The sequence below is a fragment of the Crassostrea angulata genome, chromosome 1, assembly GCF_025612915.1.
Source record: "Crassostrea angulata isolate pt1a10 chromosome 1, ASM2561291v2, whole genome shotgun sequence".
Lineage (NCBI taxonomy): Eukaryota > Metazoa > Mollusca > Bivalvia > Ostreida > Ostreidae > Magallana > Magallana angulata.
In genome coordinates, this window is record NC_069111.1 from 51,634,595 (window position 1) to 51,656,696 (window position 22,102).

Sequence of the window (22,102 nt, forward strand, 5' to 3'; positions counted from 1 at the left end):
TAAAATATACTTACATCTGTTAATATAAATAAACCTTTTTGCTAACAATATCAATAGATTAAGTGATATATACAATACAGGGATGGCGCGCATGTTTACATCCAAAAATTACTGTTTGTTAATTAAAACACACATCAATATTGCACAAGTTCTTTAATTTTTCCTGTATTGTAATCCAAATGTTTCGTGCATGCAGACAACCATAAAAAAGATGACTTATTGACTCCTTAGTTTCATGGCAATATGAACACATTTCAGTATCTAATATTTTGAATATAAATAAACAAGAGTTAGTGCACAGAATTCTATGTAAAATTTGGAATTGGAAACTTATCAATTTTGTGTTCATTGTGACATTATGAGGAATCATAAAATATTGCTCCCATTCGTTTTCTACAATATCTATAGACATTCTCTCTTGCCATTTGTCAATCTCTACCCAGAGTTATCGTTCCTGCTTCGCTCCACTTACACTGTTGTAGCCCAGCGTAACACGCCCTCTGGTGAGAGATTGCCCATTTGTGTTTTACATTTACAGGGGTTTCGGCGACAGATGATAAAAATATAGGGTAAAAAGGTGTTGATACCTTTTGCGCCTTTCTTTATTTTTCATTATTGCCATCAGATATTTCTTCTCTCGGGACATTCTTTATCAATTCTTTCCAATGTTCTGGGATGGCTGATGAATCGAAAATGTATATTATCCACAACAACAATAATTTTGTGAACAGATACTTTTGCTTACTTATCCATATGATTCATCATCATTAGTGTGTGTGTGTGTGCAAAAGACAACAGAAGAATCTACTTTTTTAAGGGGGAACTCAGTGTATGTAAATTTGTCTACAATCCCCTTCAAATACTGTTAATTTTAATGCGACCATTTAATAACCGTAACATATGACATAAATTCAACAAGTGTCTTTCTTTGCTTTGTATTGATATTTGCCTAACATGGACATTTAATGTGTACATAGTTTTTCATTTTTTACTTGTACATAATTTTTTTTATTTATCTACACTATACTTCAGTATACTATGAATTATATAAAACTTATAAAGACTTCTTTCTTCTCTAAAAACAAGAGACATCTTTACTTTAAAGTACTTTATTGCAATAACAGTGTTATAAAAACAAGAAATTCAAGGTCCTATTTTTCAAACAATAACAGTGAGACAATCCAAAGTGTTATATATACCTTCATAGGTATTTACATACAGAACAATGTATGACCAGTTTATATCAGTAATAATTTCTAAAAAAAAAAATAGCTGTGCCTCCCACGAAGAGCTCAGGAGATTTATTTGTCCAAATGGTAATTAATTGTAATTGTTTTCAAAACGCAAGAAAAATAATTTAACAATACAACAAATTCTTCATATGCTACAAATAGAACAGAAGAGAAGAGCTAATTAAATGAGGTAGAACAATAAATGAATCTGCATTCCATTTATTGTCTGAATCAAACAAGATTCCCGATCAGTAACATAATTTCTTTCTACAACATCCATTTATTACTCTTATGTAGCGCACAGTCGCCTATAGCAAAAGACAGGTGCCTGTTTACAGAAAGTCAGGCCCCACTCCAAAATACTGTTAACAACAGCTATAATACCTGTACAAATATGTCAATGCTTATACAAATGGTTAAACAATAGAGACACACACATCTGTTTATCAACATTTAAAAACTTGTATGCAAAGGGCACACATGTACGGTTAACATACTGCATACATGTACTTACACTGACACATGCTACAACAAAATTGTTTCAACACAATATGTGCAAATATTTTGATAAAATCATGTTTTCATCGATTTGTAAATGTATACACCCTTGTGCAAATGTCTTTTAATTATAGACATACAGCATGTACAATTTATCAAACAGTGAAAAGAAATTGTTCATTCACAAGTGTTTATAAAATGGAGGGGGGGGGGGGGGGGGGGGGAGGGAATAAAGGCTTAGTCAACCTCTGGGAACAAAGACTGATCATTGCATACGAATTTATAAAATGCCACAATTTTCCACATATTTGGTTACACACAGACAACCTGTTGTTATAACACGTGTATTAATGTAACTCACACTCCATTCAATAGTCTTATACTCATTCCCTCCTTCTTACACACAGCTAATACTGCTGACCCCATTTAACTGAATCAATCCACTAATGAATGACTATTTCACTTGTATACAGAATTCATGGACATATAATGAAACTACACACATACCACTTTCATCAAATTGTAATATTAATTAAGATGTCACATCAGTATTGATATCGACATTCTCTTTTGACTGTATCCCTGATATCTTATATCTTGTGTTATATCTTGTGTATATTGTAATATAAGTAATAAACCAGTGGCCCTGACTCTAAGGAACTGGTGAAGCTTAGCTGTACCTGCATCATCACAGAATGACCATCACTTTGTTTCTGGATCCAGATCTAATGTATCACAGAATCTAGCTATCATAATCTATCATATCACCTGTAGCAGCTGACGAACTAGTGGAAGAACTCCGTAACCTTCTACAACTCCCTAAACCAGCTAGCTTATCTAGCAAACATATCACCTGTAGAAGGGGGGGGGAAACTAGTGGAAGAACTCAGTAACCTTCTACAACTCCCTAAACCAGCTGGCTTATCAATATAGAAGTATGTAAATCAACTGGCTCCATAACCTAGATAAAACATTTAATCATACTACCCATCTGAAGTGCTTCACTCATCTCTACTGTATATCTTAATCACTAGTACTTTCATTTCAGAAAGTTTGACACAGCCCTCCACTACAGATTACATCAAGCCATCATCACAAGTTACACCCAGCTTTCAGCCATAACTAGGGTAAATACAAATATCTTATTCACTTTATACACATTTGTCTAATTATCACAGTGTTCACAAGACTCTTACTTAATTATAAAACACTAAATTCTGAACTCCTATGACAGTTAAATGACCATTAGCAAACAAGAGGAGATGTAGGGAGTGGATAGTTACCTCCTTACAGAATTTGTAAATGTAAACTAAGAAAGGAATTACAAATCAATTCCATTTCAAAGAACACTAAATAGCAAGTCAAAGTTTTCAATTATCCATGTTCGAAAAAAAAATTAATGTTTAAAACGGTACTAAAACAAAAATAATCATATACTTGAACAAATAACAGTTTTAAACTCAGACAATAAGGAAGAAAAATATGGTCATCTGAAATGAATTCTACACAACAAAAATATATATTGGTACTCATGACTGACTGTATTATGCACCAATTTCTGACAGATTTCAAAACAATACAGTCTTTGATACGCACACACAATGAATCACATGTAATAGTATCAACACAGAGTAATCACATTTTGCTGCCTTTATTTAAATTATTTCACAATCTTTCTTCTAGCAGCAAATTTCTCAAAACTGAACATTCTGCTGATTGATGAAAACAAATATAAATGTAAAAACTGTAACAAATATATAAGTATATAAACATGATTTTGTTCCCGTGCTTCCTTACTTTAAACAACAGAACACAGTAATTCAGCATAGTACCACAGACAAACAGGGTTTCCTCGGGGGAATGGGAAGATACAACTAAAGGGGGTAATTTGAACACTGAAGGGGAAATTTACGTAAATTGTAACAAAAAGAGACCAACTCAAACTAACAAAAGTTTGGTAAAAAATCCTAACTATCAGCCATACTCAATTATTCTGCACCAAACTGCCAACAAATTTATCCATCAGAGTTTTGAAAAAAATTCTAATTTTTATTTTTAAAAAAAACTGAAAACTATTAAAACCTTAAAATAAAATTTTGAAAATTTGACAATTTTGGAAGTCTTTTGTTTTCTTACATGTAGAAACTGAAAGGCATTAGCCAGTACTTCCCAGTTTTCTGAAATTCCTGTCTCGGCTCCAAGGCCTGCGTTAGCCTAATGTCTTCTTCTGTCTCACTCTCTGAAAACGTATCCAGGAGGTCGTAGCTATTATCACTCTGGAGAATGCTGTCGGAGCGCGACAATGTCGGATCTACTGGAACAGAGATGGACTGCTTGTCTGCGGACGGTGGTTGTCATTTAGCAGCCGGGTCGTCTTTGTCTATCTCCAGTATCTCAGTCTCTGTCACCGGGGGTAGGGGGTCTTTCCAGTACTTGACAGTGCTGAAGTGATTGTCGTACACCCCTAAGCGTTCCCGCGGAGGAAAGAAATGGTCAGCAATCTCTGACAGACTGTAGTACCTGCAGTATAAACATGTAATTGTGCTATCAACCACACAGGAAAAACAAATTGTATATCCATATTTCATAATAAATATTCAAACTTGGCTTAATAAATCACAGACAAACATTAATGTGACATAACACTTATGTTGACTTGAATCAGGGGCATACAAAGGCTTTATTTAAAGTCTGATTATTTCATGCATGTGTTTTACATTGAACGACGAAAGAAGTCACTTCCAGTGATTGCATTATTAACAAGACATCCTCATCAAGGAAAAGGAAGTTTTGTTATTCCACACATTGCTTTAATGATGACAGAATACGTTTTTTAAATGGGAAGGAAAGTCAAAAACATATTTATATAAATAAAGTGATTTAAATTATTACATCTGGTCATGATGTTATGAAAATAAACTACATAATTAAGCTTTAATGCACAATTGAATTTAAAGAAATAGTATTTACTGGAGGCTGACAGGATGTATAACTCTTTTGTATCAAAAACAAAAAAAACTAATTATTTTGGTGTCACACCATTTATTTCGATTTGGTTTACATTTACAACGTACACAGTGCTCTGAATTAAACACTGGTTTATGCCTCTATGTTACTCAAGTAATCGACTGAGCAAAATTGACAATGTTTAAGTTCACAAGTCAACCTAAATAATAAATACCGGTTATCTTTTACATAAATATGTGCATTTGTATTCAATAAATGACAATTAACCTTTTTTTTTTTTTTTTTTTTTTTTTTTTTTTTTACATGTGTTTATACATGTATTACTAAGTCTTTTTTATCATACAAATATTGACTGGCGTTGAGGGCAACATTGATAATATTAGCCCTCGAGGGACGAAATATTGCCAGACGCGAAGCGGAGGGCAATATTTTCGTCCCAAGGGGGCTAATATAATCAATGTTGCCCGAAAACACAGTCAACATTTGTTTTGTTATATGAAGAAAAAAACCAAAATTAAGAAAGTAATTGAAAACAGATCGCCATAATTTTCTTGGCTCAACAAAGAATTCACGAATTCAATTCTGTGCAAAGTTCATTTCCAAAATATCCTCAGCATCAAACCGCTGATATTCCACCGACCGAAAGAATTAATATACAGATGTTTTACCTGATTTTACTTCACAGTAATTCGCAAATCCTTATATTCGTTATGATAGCAAACCGTGGCATTGCGCGTCCATTGTTTACTTGCCTTGACTGACTGTCTATTATGACATCACCTTGTTTTGGAGTCGCGAAGAGTTATTTACGTCATCGTTTACGAACCAACTAATCAGAGGCGATTATTTGAAATAGAGGGAATGTTCTCTAGATATTATTCCTAGCTGGTCAATATCAAAAAAATATTAACCGATCATTATTTTTCGGACGAGCTAATATTACAATTATTGACTATTCGTCTATATAGAATTATATAGTGAGAATATACCACTGAATATAACAATTTAGATTATTAGACTTAATTACTAATCAGAGACCCAATCTACATATATAGTATAAAAATACAATCTTTAAAATATATATACAAAAAAGACCGTGCACAAATACTACCTATTTTTCACCACTGGAGGTTAACATGTATGGAAATGTAAATAGATCTATATACAGACGGATGGATGCCAAACAATGATCAGCAAAAGATTACTTAGCTTATAGCTCTGGTAAGCTAATAACCTTAACAGATATTAATTTTAGACATCTATACTTACGAGGACTGAAATGTGTAGGAAGATTCCTGTTTCAGCTCTCCACGATGATTTATTGTAAAAATCCGTACATCAGGAATATCAATGGCTTTGTATGACCAGACATCCTGAAATATAAGAAATCATAAATTCAAATGTGCTGTTTTTAAAATTCTCTATAAAGTGAAAACACCTGCATTCAGACAACAAAATTAACTTTTTAATTTGAGATAGATATGTAATAGATATGATTCTTTCAAACAGCCTACATTGATTTTGTTCCCAAATCCTGCATAAAATGGCTTATGCCCCGGAAACAGTTCCCCAATGTCACGCAGGCAGGCAATCTTAAACTCCTGAGGCTTTCTCTCTATCACCTCCCTACAACAAAATCCAAAACATACATCCCTTCCTGTTTTAGCAACCTGTTGTGAAGACTTCTGAAAATTCAGAAAATCTTCTGCATCATATATTGATACATATGCAAAGATGAAAGCAAAAATGAAGAATATTTCATTGGCTTTTATATCCTTAAGGATCATGGAATATTGATGAGATTTGTATCCAGAATATTCATTACTGACCAATGCAAATTTGGAGCCTTTCACAATATTACTAAATGTTTACACTTTACAAATTCTCTTTCATTTTCATCTAAACTTTGGCCCACAAAAGTAAGTATTGCACAATATATATATGCATCTAAAGCAAAAAAAAAACTCTTTTAAAAATCTTACCAGATGCAAGTACCGGGTATTAAACTTTGAGAATGTATTTTTACCTGTGGAAGGCACTAACGAGGGAGGTTGGGGACAGGAGCAGTGGTCCGTCAGGTAAGACATGGAACTCCTGCTTAATGCTACGCAGCAGGTCCTTTGTCACTTTAGACTGACCAATGGCTCGGGCCGACAGATACAGGAACTTGTATCCGTTGTTGTTGATGTGGGTGAAGAGTTGAGCCACACCCGACTGTGACCAATCTCGACCAATGATGGGAAGGATTTGTCCCAAAACGTCAGATCTATGTAAAAACGAAAATGTTCTCAATACCTAATGATAAAATTGAAATTTTAGTCAGACCTAGATAAAAACGCAAATGTTCTAAATACCTGATGATAAAATTGAAATCGTTCGATCTATTCAGGTGAACAACTTACTTTGTGATTGTTCCATCAATGTCAGAGACCACAATTTTATCGTCATAGTTCCACAGGTATATGTGTGACATACATCTGGTCGTCCCCTGATACTGCGTCGTAACAGAGAAAGATACATCATTCTGGCCTTCATGCAAGTTCAGATTTTTCTGTAAAATACAATTACAAGAATTGTGTAACCTCATGGAATTATTATTCATGAAATTGATAACCTACTGTAAGACATTTAACAGAGTTATAAATTCACACGATTTTTCAAATTAAAGCAAAATAATGTAATTTTTACAATTTGTTCTGATGAAAGACGGAGAGACTTCTTGAACTTCTCCTTAGAGGGGGTGACATCGATCGGCTTACTGCTTGACCGACTCTTGGGGGTAAGGTTTGCTGGCTGACCACTTGGGTCAGAGTCCTCTGTGTCAAGGTCATCACAAGAAGTGTCATTCCCCTCACTCTTCAGGCTGAAAAAAAAACACTGGAGTGAGGTAAGTCACAAAACAAAAACAACCACATTTTTATTGGTGCAAAGAAAACAATATCTAATGCTAAGGAAAATACAAGGACTCTGAAAAATATGGGAAATGTTTATTCATATCATGGATATTGTTTTCATATTGGAATACGTGCGGTAATGAAGTGATGTTTATAGTACACATTGTTATCATCACAAACTCAGTAGTATCACAGGAAACACTACTTTGTGTCAGAACAATGTGGATGTGACCATCAAAACACTCCCCATAAAGATTGTTATACTTGTTCAAATGTAAACTTTTCATTTATTTTCCATCACAAATCAACTAAGAAATGATGCTATAACTTTGAAAAACACCTGGTCATCATACTAATTCAATGCTTTAAGCTGAACACCGCTCGTAAATAGGCATTGTCCGCCATATTTCTCTTTCAGCGCCGCTTTACCTACAACCACTTTATAAGCCACAGACCTCTTAACATTTTAAAGTATTTCACTCTAGAGGTCTCACCTGTGTGGAAGTACATCTTGCCTCGCCGTGTTACTCTATCGCAATGAAATTTTCAAGTTTTAGTTTCAAGAATTACATGCATAAAAATCCAAAGACAACGAAAGGAACACTACACGTTGGCCATGAGTTTCAGGTGTGCAATCGGATGTAACGAAATCTAAGGGTTTATATACCAGGTACCTGTGTGACAGTGCCTATTTATAAGCGGTGTTCAACTTTAAAGTCACACTTAAATTGTAAGCAGTAGAGGCATAAAGTACAGCCGTTTTCCCTTTTTCAGCTGTTTCAGAACTGTACAGTCCATATAGAGACATTTTACCTTTCGTCCGTAATTCTTCGCTGAGATTTGCGGGGACTGCCCGGCTGACTGATGGGGGGAGACATGGATGTCGTTGAGCTCTCCGTCTGTTAAAAAAAAAAAAATTAATGCAAATCGATACATAAATCATCATGTTGGATATATACTCTCCAGTAAGTGTTTTGCCATTTTTCAGCTTCATTTCAAAGGTTATGTAGCTGATTGAAAGTCGGTACCAAATTTTACAGTGTATTATTGCCATTCAAAATTCAAGTTTTTAGTTATAATACATGTACGGTAATTTGTTTTTGCAAAGAATATTATAGTCACACATAATTTGATGTATATTATACATTTTAAGAATGCTGAAAGTGTTTCCCCCCTAACTTTATTATTTTCTACAAGCTAAATGACTTTTCATTTTAACTGTATTTCGCAAAACCATTGTTTTATGAGAGCTCATTGCAACTTGGTAAAAACTAATTTTATGATAAATAGAGAGGCAAAAGAAGTGAATATTCATGAAAAAAAATCCAAGATTGCAATCCCTTCAGCATCATAGTCCCACTATAGACAACCCTTGCCACTCACCGATTTAGTGACCGCTACATCCACCTCCCCCGGGCTGCTTCCTACAGCAGGGTTGGCCGTGTCTGTTGTTCGTCGCCATGAGAACCATGAGGACATGCCCCCTTTCTTGGGTTTCTTTTTTGGCATATGTTCTTTTACAACATCATTCATGGTTTTCTGTGAAGCAATTAATAAAATTTTTCTAAATAGTACAGTATGAAAAAAAATGCAATGATATAAGCTACTTTTGTTCAAATTTCGCAGCAATGAATGTTGATATAGGGAGGTTTTTGGCCCCACTTGCTCTCATTGTAAGTGGGGTGAAATTGAAATGGGATTCATATAAATGACAATTTACAATGAAATTCAAAATAAGAAAATCTATTAGGGTGATTTCACCATGCATCGGACGCGTTTGGATTATTCCCTTTGTTCATGCATCAAATATCGTCCAAATATAAATAAAACTTGTTTTAAAAGTTACAGGTTTTCCCCTTCCTTAATTAGGGCTAATAAAAAAAATAGTTTGTTTCCGCTTTCATGCTGAAAAAAAGTAGGGTCGGTCGGTCGGAATTTTTTTTTTTTTTCAAATATTTTTTTTCCCCTTTAATATTGCAGTATCCATACATGCCGGTTAGATACTGACACTGCTGAATGGTATAAAATGAGAAATACTTTAAATATCATTCCTGACTATTAAGCTGGTCTTAAGAAAACACAGAAATGATATTATATATCAGATACTTCCTCTGCCAACGATGAGAGCATTATTAAAATCTACAACACATGGAAACATACAGCCATTTTGAAACAAAACGTTTGAATTACACTGATTTGAGAAGAGTAACTGCTTCAAGCGTTTTTGTGACCAAAATTGAGTAATTTTTTTTCCAAATCGGATAAAAATGAAAATAAACGATTTTCCATCAAAAATCCTTAAAAAAAGTTTTGAGTCGGGGGGTAAAAGCTAGGGTCGGTCGGGAAAGCGGAAACAAACACTTTTTTTTTCTTAGGCCTTATTGGAGAAAAACTTGTGAAATTGTTAAAAATGTAGATAATAAAGCAAATTAATGAAGTGTTCACCATGGATCGGAAAATATTTACCAAGCATTGGACAGCTATAGCAGTACAGTAGAGATTAAAAATAACAACATTTTCTGGTTTTAATGCAAAAATACAAAGGTTCGGAAAAATAAATTTATTCGATTGCTATTCAGATTTCTTTTGATGTAAATCCTCAAATCTACATACATATGAATTTAGACAAGTGCTTCTGTTTAAAGGAATATATATCATGAGGGGTTCTTTATCGTGCCAGCTACTACAGGAACTTTGGACTAAAAAGGCTTTGTACGTAAAACTCGATTTTTAGTGGTCTGAGGAAAATGTTTGTATCAATTATTTTTTAAATTTTCATTTTACTTCACATTTAAAGTATTTCACAAGGAATGGGCACTTAATCTCCATATTATTAGAAGAAATCATGCAGCGAAAAATGTCCGATGCATGCTTAATTTGTGTCCAATCCATGGTGAAATGAACATATGGTGCAAAAATGACCTTGTCAATGACATTAATTGTTCAAATTTCTTGGGCTTCTTTTAATAAACTTTTGTTTCAAAACTTACTTCTTTCTAATTATTTTATGCAGAGAGTGCATTTTCACTAATTCACAATCAAATGCACAACATTCAAATATTGCTTTAGTGTAAAATCTTTGTAAATAAATTTTCAATGATGGCGTATTTGACGTCATTTTATGACGCCTATTTTGCTATTTCTTTAATAATAAGACTGCCAAATTCTTAATAATGATAAAGTTCATTAGTTCTAATTCAGGAATGTACGAAACAACACATGAGCTCATGCACATTTATTTCTATATTTATAACCAAAGTTGTCCGATCCAAGGTATGGGTCCGATGCATGGTTAACTCACCCTAATGAGAGTCATGGACAAAAATGAAACAATGTATCAATAACCCTGTTTAAAGTCAATGCATGTGCTCTATAGAATCATTCAATCCCCCCCCCCCCCCCCTCAATCTGATCTCTAGAACCAGTCTACAACACCTGTGATCTTATTGACAGTCTGTGAACCAACTCTCTGGAATTCTTCATGTCCTCATGAATACAGGTAATTCATACCCTATTGAATTTTAAGCTCTTTTACATTAAGATAATTAACAATCTCTGCATCATGCCTCCAAAACTAGAGTTTCAGGCTCTCAAGTTGAAAATAACTTTTCTACCTAGTTCTGAACGCAAAAATTATAGAACAAACTGAAGATTGCATAGGTGTAGTATTACATGTACTTCTATGGATGAATAAAGGTCAGGAGAGGTGTAAATATGCTTGCATACAAACTCATTACACAGCATCCTTACACAGCATTTGTGTGATGGTAGAGCCAATGATTGATTATTTCAACAGTCATCTCCCAATAATTATCCAAATACTTGGTACATACTGCCGGGTGACCTTTAAAGTATACTCACCTCTGGAAGATCTTTTTCAAAGCAGACATGACTCAGGATAATGGGGGCTGCAGTCTGCCAGTTGTAGTAGCTAATATCAAAACATATACAAATATCACCATTAAACCAACGAAACAGAAATGTTTAAAAGCTTATAACACTCATATTCCTATTGTCTACCTTATTGAGTTAGTCTGACTAGAAGATATAGAGATCTTACTTTTCTCCAATTCGGACCACCAAGTCTGGATTAGTGACCATGTTGAAGTTCTCACACAGATCCTCGTACGTCACTATGTGGGTCATGAACTTCTCCAAGGTCATGCCATCAGGGTCACTGAGGCCCCCACAGAGGGAGAGGGAGAAATTCCTAAGATGTTGGACCTCAGACTTTAGGAAGCTGACCCCCGGGGGGCCCCCGATGGCGCCTTCTACTGAGTGAGGCGAGACAGGAAGTGAGGCCCCTCGCCCTGACTCTGCGTCTTCATCAGTAGGCTCAATCCGTTCCTTGATGGACACAAACTTTGAGTCGTGGAATCTAAAACAGACAGAGGTTCCCTGCTCTGTTATAAACTCTAGAATAAACACTGCAACATAAGTCCTAAATTTTCCAGGAATGAACCTTTTTTTTTTAGTTTGCTTTATACCTATCTATAGACTTTTGTGGGTAAATATAGTAAATAAATTTTTTCCAATTTTAATTTGTGCTCTTTTGTTTTAATGGATGATAAAAAAACACATTTTTGTGATTTAATTTTTTTTGGAAACAAAATTTAGTTAGCAAAGTAATAATGACAAATCTAATTACATGGCAATAACAGTAGGTAGGATTGGACAAGAAAAGGAGTATGATGGATGCTGAATTCCACACCCCTATTGCTCTACACTGTATATGCTCAATCTGACCCTTAGCAATCAGTTAGTACATGTATATATATGAAAACACTCTGTGTATGTGTTCACTCAGTGACTGGCTTTATAAATTCAGTGAGTAAAAGAGGACACTAAGTACAATCTACATGTACAATAAATGTCTACATGCAGTCAACTTATACAAATTCTGCACTAACTCTACACACACCTTGTCAACTTTATAGCACACTGACCTAGGTCAAGATTCATTAACTGTTTTTTTGACAGTGTGTTAATATAAGGATCTTGTGTGCAAGCAGCATTCCTTTCCCTAATCCCATACCCCTCATACATTACACAGATATGGAGGAAGAAATGTCACATGCAAGGTGAAAAGAATCTAGGACAAAGAGAACACAGCAAGACAACACTCTGAGACAGGTACAAGGTAATGGTTGTATAGGCCAAAGACTACTACACAGTATGTATGTACTTACTGATAGGAAAGCCTGCAATACAAGATACATAAGGACCGTGCTGCTCAGTAGTTCACAAAAGCTGACATCTCATGCATCAGAGATAAACATATACATCAAGAATTTTCGTACAGCTGATTACTTATAAAATACAATACAGTAAATTGTACAGGTGCAAACTTAAGCATTGATGCGTTGAAATAGAACAAGCAGAGCATGCCAGCTAGAGGACACCTATATACATGTAAACAAAAACACAAAAGAGGGCATTCTAATTTTTAAGAAGTTGTAAAAAATCCTTTTTTTTATAAACATCTTGTTCAAACCACATCCATGAAGCAATGACATCTATGAAGCAATGCACTCCACTTTCTTTCCAATCTCTACTGAGATTTTACAATTACAAGTTACAGTACCCGCAACGTTACTTTTTACAAGATAAACGATAGGATAGGATTCACGCACGATAGAACAATATACATGCATGATAGGATAGGATTGATACACGATAGGAAAGGATAAACGATGTTCATGATAAACGTATAATCGCTTTAAACGATCTTCACGAATAAACTGATAATGGAAGAAGTTAAGAAAGAACATTTACGAATACAGATTTACATGGAATTTCTTTTTAGTAACAATTGCCGAGTTGTTAATCATCACTGCGCCATTTATAGAATGTACAAGAATGACCAGTTCATTTTTTTAACTTAAATTATGAGCTAAAATGATCAATAAATTTTCTGTATTGTTAACATTGTTTTCATTACCGAACACCCAAGCCAATCGTCGCGAATATTTCAGCCCGAGATCAAATCACTCAGAATATAGCGGATTCAATTATAAAAATCCAACTCTTGTTTAAAGTAAATATAAAATCTATCATAAAAACATTTCTTTCTGTATAAGAAAATGATGTATTAAAAAAGGAATTATATTAGGCCTAACAAAAAAAAATGGTTTGTTTCCGCTTTCATGCTGAAAAAAAGTAGGGTGACTAGGGTCGGTCAGAATTTTTTTTAATTTTTTCAAATATTTTTGTTTCCCTTTAATATTGCAGTATCTAAACATGCCGGTTAGATAGTGACACTGCTGAATGGTATAAAATGAGAAATACTTTTAATATAATTCCTAACTATTAAGCTGGTCTTAAGAAAACACAGAAATGATATTATATATCAGATACTTCCTCTGCCAACGATGAGAGCATTATTAAAATCTACAACACATGGAAACATACAGCCATTTTGAAACAAAACGTTTGAGTTACACTGATGTGAGAAGAGTAACTGCATCAAGCGAGTATTTTTTTTCCAAATCGGATAAATAAACATTTTTCCATCAAAAATCCTTTAAAAAAGTTTTGAGTCAGGGGGTAAAAGCTGGGGTCGGTCGGGAGAGCGGAAACAAACACTTTTTTTTCTTAGGCCTTACATACAAGTTAAATAAATATTTATGCAGATTCACATTCCGCGTACGATTTGTTAAAATTGTAACAGTTTTCATTACCACACACCCTTGCCAAGAACATTTCAGCCCGAAATCAAAAGTCACACAGAAAATAACGGGAGAATACACTCCGCGTATGAATTAATATATTCGATAAACAGGTAAATATGTTACCTTGTTCCTAAGAACTTCAATAGTTTACATTAATTTTTCATTTTCAATGCTTACAGATATAATTTACATGTAATATTGGTTAATTTTGATCTAAAAAATTAAGAAATTAAGAAATAAGTATCATGATAGAATGCTGGATAGGATTTTATAATTCTTTTTTTCGATACGTGTACGGCGCTCTGAACGACTTGCAAATTTTAAATAAATTTACTTGCTTATGAAAAGGCACGAAACGATTAACACGATAGGTTAAACGGAAAAACTGTTAAAATTGAACAATAAACCTGATTGGATTAACGCACGGTATGATAGGATTAACGCAGGATAGAGCAGTATACACGCACGATACGATAGGATTGATACATGATTTGATTGGATAGGATTGTAAAAAAAACCGCTGCGGGTACTGTATATCCGAAAACAGTCAATTCTCTGTGGTGTGTTACCTTTTAGGGAAGTATAATTTAGCCACCTCTGGATCCATTTCCTTCAGATTGAGGTCGTCCAGGTATATGCCTTCCCCCTCAGGCTTGTGCCTCACAGTTTTTGTTTTCTTCATGAACTGGAACAGGCCCTTGCTCTCCTGGGATTCTCCTAGAAACAACACCACATCATAAACAGGCAATAAAGTTGTATGGGACACCTCCATATTGTGACGAACTTACAATGAAAATATACAATAAAATCAAGCATAATTTTATAAACATTTTCTTTCCTAAAATTGTTACCAAACAGTGTAGTGCATTGAGTTAGAGGGTCTACTACCAATCTGTAAGTCATAATTTTGAATCCTGCTGGGGCTTTTATAATTTTTACCTTTCCAAAATATTTATTAAAATATATTTTATATGGTGAATTTGAAAATTTTTAAACCGTGAGAGAGTTTTAATTTTAATGTACATTTAACCATGTTAATATTGACAGGTGTCTCATACCACCTTAAATTAAAATGAATATGGACACACTTTAAAAAATTACTTATTTGTAACATATAAGGAATGATAAACTCTGTATTTATTTATTTTCTCAACAACTTGGGACAACTTTCACCACGCTACTATAAATCTACAAAACTACAAGTATACATTGAAGATAAGACTGTCCTGCAAAAGTTTTGCATTCAAGTTGGTTTCAAAAATATACAACCCTGAAATCTCCCCAAGTTTCTTGACAACAAAATAACCTGATTTTCAATACAAACCAGTCACCATATTACAATATCACACCACTTCACAAATAGCACTGGACATACACCAAATATACATGTATATGATATATAAACTAGACACACAATGGACACCCACCTCCTTTGTCCAGGGCCTCCTTACTGGGTTCAGTGGGGGGTTCCCCTTCCTCTGGGCGGCGGGGGAGGTCCCCCCACTCCCACATAGTGCTGTCCTCCTCCGACAGGATGGACCGGTCCACCTGGCCCTGTCTCTGGCGGTCCACCTCAGTGTCACTCTTGGGGGAGGGAGGGCGGGTGTTGGTGGGGCTGAAACAAGAGTTCCACTGATGTAGGCTAGTTTTTATCATGGTATAAACAATGCAGGTATTAAGGTAAATAGTTTTCTAATGTGTGTTTACTAAAGAACTGAGGACAAAGTCAAAAAATTTTTCTGTCGCCTGGATTTATCTTTTAAAAGCAGAATACCAGTAAACATTTAAACCATTCATTCACATCTATTTTAAGATGAAACTTTTTAGGCACCAAATTGATACACTGATTAGTTTAATATTAATGAACATTCATTTTTAATTGCAAGTTGTAAGTCTTTTGGTAAACGATACCCAGGTTAGTTTAAATAGATAAGGTGCTTTAGTACATGTATATTCACAATTCATCAGTGAGATAAAAAGGCAAAATTTTAGATGTTTGACTAGACAACTTTCATGGTCATGAGGGCACACTCTTTCTAACCTTGCCACGGGTGACATATCTGTGTCACTGAATGGGTGCCCAAAGGAGAACTGGGACTGGGCCCATTGACTGGTTCTCTCTAGACGACTTTCCTGGCTCTCGTCCATCACTGGAAGGCTAACAGACTTCCCCATCCTGGGGGTCATGTCTGGTAATATGGTGGGAAGATTGGCCAGTTCATCATCAGTGGAAACATCATCCATGTTGAATATCTCATCTGATTTATCTGCTCCTTTCTACAACACAATACCGGTAATCACAAAACAGTCAGCAGTCACGTAACTAACCAAAATAAAACTCAGAAATGGCAAGCTTACTAAGCACATGTACATAAACTGTATGATAAAAAAAAGTCTTAGGAAATTTGTTTTAAAATCTAGAATTCTACATGCTGAAATTTTCTGATGTCCATATGGGATATGCAAGATCCCACAACATTTCATAGTACAAAGAAAATAAATCTTGCACAGACATACCTTTTGATTACATAATAAAAAAAATATTTACCTTAGCTCCTTCTTCATTAGAGGGCGTCCTCCTCACTGGTCGCTTCTTCCTGCGGACTTTTTTCTTCCTCCCCTCCTCGTCCTCTATGGTTATGCTGACATTGCTGTCAGGGTCAGGGGACTTTGGAGGGATCACCTCAATGGTATTGCCGGCAGTGTTCACATACTCATGTTTTCCTGCATTTTCTTCCTCCTCCTCCTCCTCCTTCCCTGCCGTGTGGAGGTAGTCCTGCTTCATCTCCTTGACCCCCTCCCTCATCAGGTCGGAGGAAGAGGGCAGTGGAGAAGTAGCCAGGTAGGCCGGAAAATCCTACACAGAATCAATGCAGTGTCAATCATGATCCTCAATCAAATCTCATTTAAAACTTAATATTTCATTACAAAACACTTGATTCAACTTTGCTAGCAGATTGTGGACCCTTGCCTAGCAAAGGTGCACTTAACTACAATAGAATCCTCACAGAATAGAGCTTACTTCACTGTCTTCCTCTGGAAGTTCCTCCACAAAGAAGGCTTCTCCTGACTCTCCAAGCTTCATGTGAATGTCCACTGGCTCACCATTGATTTCTATGTCAACCTTTCAAAAGGACAGGAAAATTGCACAGCATGCCATATATGATTGGTAAGGAAACATTTAACATGCATGTTTTTAATGAATTGATATAATAAACTGGTAGATAATATCAATAAAAGATCTAAAAAAGACAAATTTTTCAAATTTCCCATATCAGAGAAGATCATTTGTTAGCAAATCTTAAAACAAGTTCATTCAGACTTAGATATAGGTAAAATACATTTATACTGACATGAAAATGTTTACCAATTTCTCCCTAGCTCTAAGGACACCCAGCTTTCCAAATCTGACATGGAACGGGGAGGAGAGGTACGACCCGTCCTCTTGCTGCACGATGACCGCATCGATAGCACCAGTCAGGGTCGCCGCATTAATCTCATTGTAGAAACCTTTAACATTGGAGAAAATCCTACCCACATAGCTGAAGTAACTCATACTCTGCTGCTCTCAGGAACCCTGGGATACAGTTCTCTGTGGAACGCTGGGATACAGTTCTCTGTTGAACCCTGGGATACAGTTTTCTGTTGAACCCTGGGATACTATTCTCTGTAGAACCCTGGGACGGGATTCTCAATCAGAGAGCCCTAACCATCATCACAGGCAGCACTCTACAAAACAACAATCATAAAGATGTAATATACACTTAGTTTATCTATTCCGTATGTCACACTGCATCACTTTCAATAGGTCTGTATTGAGAGCATTACTCATGTAGATTGACACATTTCCTTAGTAATCACTAATCAGAGAATGATCAATATTTCATCATATAACTCTTCCTATTTCATCTTAAGAATTCATGTTAACATATTGTAAATATTCTACATATATCAATACAAAGTAAAAGCGATTGAATAAAATACATAATGTTTACATTGTTTGGGTTATCAATGTATGCTTTGACAGTTTCCTTTCCTTTAACATCTATACACTACTTTCAATTCATTCATCAAAGCTCCATTTTATTTTAATTTATCTTGATACATAAATTAAAAAACAAATGATTAATATGTATTAGTTAAAACACCTGTAGTGAAATTTGATTTAACATTCTAATGCGTTTCACCATCGATATTTAATCTTTTTTGGATTTGATCATGTGACCAACCTTGTTCATATCCTATTAAACTTTTTAACATTGCCCCCCCCCCCCAACACCTGTGCGAAAAAATGAACGGAAAGTGCAAATAATTAGAATTTTTTTCAAAGTCCAATGGGCATAACTCTGTCAAAACTAGCTCGATGGTATCCAAAATTTCAGTACATGCAGCCAGTCTTCCAAGAAAATGAACAGAAACTTGGTGGACCGACAGACAGACAGACAGGCGACAAACAGCAGCAAAGCAATATACCCTCCCTTCTTTGTAGGGGGGTATACATGTAATTATTAACATTACTGTGTTTTTATGTTTATAAAAATGCAACCATCAAAGAGACGTCATTAATAAGTTCTCACAGAAAAGAAGTTTTCACTATTCTATAGATTCATATAATGCATTCAGAACAGTGCAAATGCAAATTACACTTTCAAAATCTTAAAAGAAAGCAGTTATATGAGAATAATTTAATTCTGGTTGTAAGGTGCTTTCTGATAGGCTAAAAAATTATTTTACATCGTATAAAGAATGTTACCTACGTCATAATAAGACTAACGTCAAAAACGCATCAATACGCTTGACATTGCGTTTGAATTTTGTACAATTTTACGTCATTTTAAAGGACAAATGACCGTTTTTATCTACAACGAAGAGTTAAAAAATTAAATTTTAAGCAATGAATTCAATATTTATTAATTTAATACGAAATAAAATGGTTTGAAACAGTTAACGCTTCTTAAAAATCGCTTCGCAGTTTATAAAGCGAAAACTGCCCCAAACCATTTTATATCGTATAAAACAAATAAATATTGAATTCATTCCTAAAATATCATTATTGTGGGCCAATTAATCTCTAAAATTTGTATTTAAATGAATAACACAAGTACACTACAAATCCATTTTTCCTCTATGAAATAATTAACAGTAATTTAACACACCTTTAGGCTAAAACAATCCACACGTTCACATTTTTCCAAGCAAGTGTTGAAGAAACTAAGCCCGCTTGCTGTTCTCATACATTTACATTTAAAAAATCAATCACCACTGGTTTAGGCCGAGTTAAATTGCATGCTATAGATGCAATACACCTTATTTTAATTCTCTTTTAACACATGTACATTCACACGTCAAACTAAAATTGTTTACTCATTCTGGCTATTACCAAAACTATGGGAAGAATTTTAACTTACTCAATGCTTAGTTATGAACACACTGTGGTCATATACGGACATTAATGGTTCAGTATACCATCTCAGTTTTGCTGATCCACTAAAAACTACCTGCTTAGATCAGGGCTATATCTATGACGATTTATAATCGTCCGTATTACACAATTTTCTTTCAGTATCGTCCGATCATATTGTGTGATACACTGTGGCGGCCCAATCGACAGATGCTATGGCCCGAGGGTTTCCCCAATCACAACAGTCAATTTACAGCTCAGCTGACGGTGACGCAATTATCAAAGGTTTATTCCCTCTTTCAAAGTTTTTGGTCATTTAAGCTTTTTAATTAAAACAACTTTCCATAGCTTTGTAACATTTATAAGCATTTATTGCATTGGAATCAATAGGGCCTACATGTACCTCACGCATATCCGAACGTTTGCCGGTAAAAGTCCGTGCATGTTTATTTTCTTTTTATTCAATAAATTATCATTACTTACAGTAACGTTATACCTTTGGAAAAATAAATTTCACCTTATTCCGTGCGTCTCTAAATAAGAACTGTACACACTTAAACAAAAACGCAGTTTGAAAACCAGATAATATTATGATCGTATCCAGTCTGCATTCAGTCCACCATTTTGCATCACCCGATCACATGACGCATGAAGCGAAAGGTCAATGAATACATTGGCGGATCCCGTATGAGGTTTTTTTTTACCATGATATAACGACTGAATCAAAAGTACTCTGGCCAGTGGCTCCAGCACGTAAGACAAGCAGTTAGTCCTATTCGTTGTTATTTTCTTATTACATCTTTGTTTTGTTCTTTTTTTTGGTTTGTTTATGGACTAATTCTTTTTATTTCATATTTTCGTTTCATTCATTGAATTTAATGAACACCCCCTTCATGTATAGTCCACTTAATTGTGCAATATAAGTCTTTAGTACTGCGCTTTTACAACAAAAGTAAACACATTTTTAGACAACGTACATATTGGCATATTTATTGTAATCTGTATATAAATCAAAGAAGGCTCATGCGCTCATTCAAACGTTTATACTATATTTGTATATTATAAGATTTCAAAGTGACATATAGGTCCAATGGGCCGGGTGTAATTCGATGATGTATAATATTGTATTGTACTATACTTATGACATACACATGTCACTATAATAAAATATTTACTTACTTACTTACTTGTTAAAAAAAGAGAATGCTCTAAATAATGTTTACATTAAAATATCACGTATATATGGTAACCAGTAAATATAGATCTCCCACGTGCTATTTAAATAAGTCGTCGAGCCGGAACGACAAGAATCAAATTAATTTTAAAATACATGTTATGATACCTGTTGCACGTTTTGTCGCTAATTTAAAAGCGAAAATCTAAAAATAAGACCATATTCTTAATCGTACGTACTATGTTAGGAATGTGGCACAAATAAACTCAAACTCTCTCTCTCTCTCTCTCTCTCTCTCTCTCTCTCTCTCTCTCTCCAGGATATGTTTCCAGGGGATATGAAGCATGATTGTAGCATCGAATTTTAAAGTGTGGTAAGGGGTGGAAGACACATCCGAAAAATATGATTTAATACTATATATAGAGATTGAAAATTCGGCGGTGAGGAGATAGAGGGATCAATTAATCTAAACAGCTAAATAAAGACCTATTTATCAATCATCTGAAAGAAAATTTTATTTGAAATTCTAAAATTTGCAGTAGCACATTGAAGTTATTATTTGTATTACGTGCCCCTGCAAGAAGACAAAACAAAACAAACCAACAACATATATATATATATATATATATATATATATATATATATATATATATATATATATATATATATATATATATATATATATATATATATATATATATATATATATATATATATATATATATCGACCTACTTGCGGGCATGCAAAGATTGTATATATAAGGCTTGACATAGCCATATAGACAATACATGACTACATTATAATAAATCATATAATATAGTTACAATGTTATTAAGGATATAAATGATACTTACAATTTGGTGAGCAATTGCAACTGCGTGTATACATGTACGCTGTGCAGATATTTTATCATTCACAATAACAGGTCTTGTTTACGCTAGTATGCATTCTGTACCGAGAAGTGCGTGACACGGTTACCTAATTCCAGAATAAGATAACGGCCAACATTCTCTATCGTTTTCGTTAAACATACAAGGGAAACGTACGAGGATGTCTCACGTGTATTTTCATGTGGTCAGGGGGGCACGTCCTGATTAACCAATCACGAGGTTGCTAACAGAGGCGTTGACTAGGATCCGACCTAGTTTTGACGACATGTAAATAAACGAGACCTAAATATTGCCACATACCGGTATATTAAGATAAGAGAGAGAGAGAGAGAGAGAGAGAGAGAGAGAGAGAGAGAGAGAGAGAGAGAGAGAGA

At 34.7% G+C, this 22,102-nt stretch overlaps 1 protein-coding gene across 5 annotated transcripts; it reads right to left on the bottom strand.

Moving 5' to 3' along the window:
• Positions 1–1,093: 1,093 nt before the first annotated feature.
• LOC128181884 (phosphatidate phosphatase LPIN2-like) lies at positions 1,094–21,880 on the bottom strand. 5 transcript variants are annotated; one of them, XM_052850465.1, is made up of 18 exons: positions 21,693–21,880; positions 17,630–17,991; positions 17,285–17,386; positions 16,811–17,119; positions 16,304–16,539; positions 15,690–15,877; positions 14,832–14,979; positions 11,652–11,969; positions 11,453–11,522; positions 8,975–9,130; positions 8,405–8,490; positions 7,386–7,560; positions 7,100–7,248; positions 6,724–6,963; positions 6,212–6,323; positions 5,967–6,070; positions 2,625–4,250; positions 1,094–2,536 (listed from the first exon to the last, which is right to left on the bottom strand). In XM_052850465.1, the coding sequence occupies exons 2-17, from the start codon at positions 17,816–17,818 to the stop codon at positions 4,085–4,087; spliced, it is 2,748 nt and encodes a 915-aa protein (XP_052706425.1). In that variant the 5' UTR covers positions 17,819–17,991; positions 21,693–21,880; the 3' UTR covers positions 1,094–2,536; positions 2,625–4,084. The 5 variants fall into 5 exon arrangements, with proteins under 5 accessions (XP_052706425.1, XP_052706419.1, XP_052706411.1 ...); XM_052850459.1 differs by lacking the exon at positions 21,693–21,880 and adding an exon at positions 20,181–20,322; XM_052850451.1 differs by lacking the exon at positions 21,693–21,880 and adding an exon at positions 20,160–20,314.
• Positions 21,881–22,102: the final 222 nt, after the last annotated feature.

Coding starts and splice junctions, on each gene's coding strand:
- LOC128181884 (XM_052850465.1), bottom strand. CDS start 17,818: ATGAGTTACTTCAGCTATGTGGGTAGGATTTTCTCCAATGTTAAAGGT. Junction 17,120..17,284: donor TTCCAGAGGAAGACAGTGAA/GTAAGCTCTATT, acceptor GATTCTGTGTAG/GATTTTCCGGCCTACCTGGC. Junction 11,523..11,651: donor GTGGTCCGAATTGGAGAAAA/GTAAGATCTCTA, acceptor TTTTGATATTAG/CTACTACAACTGGCAGACTG.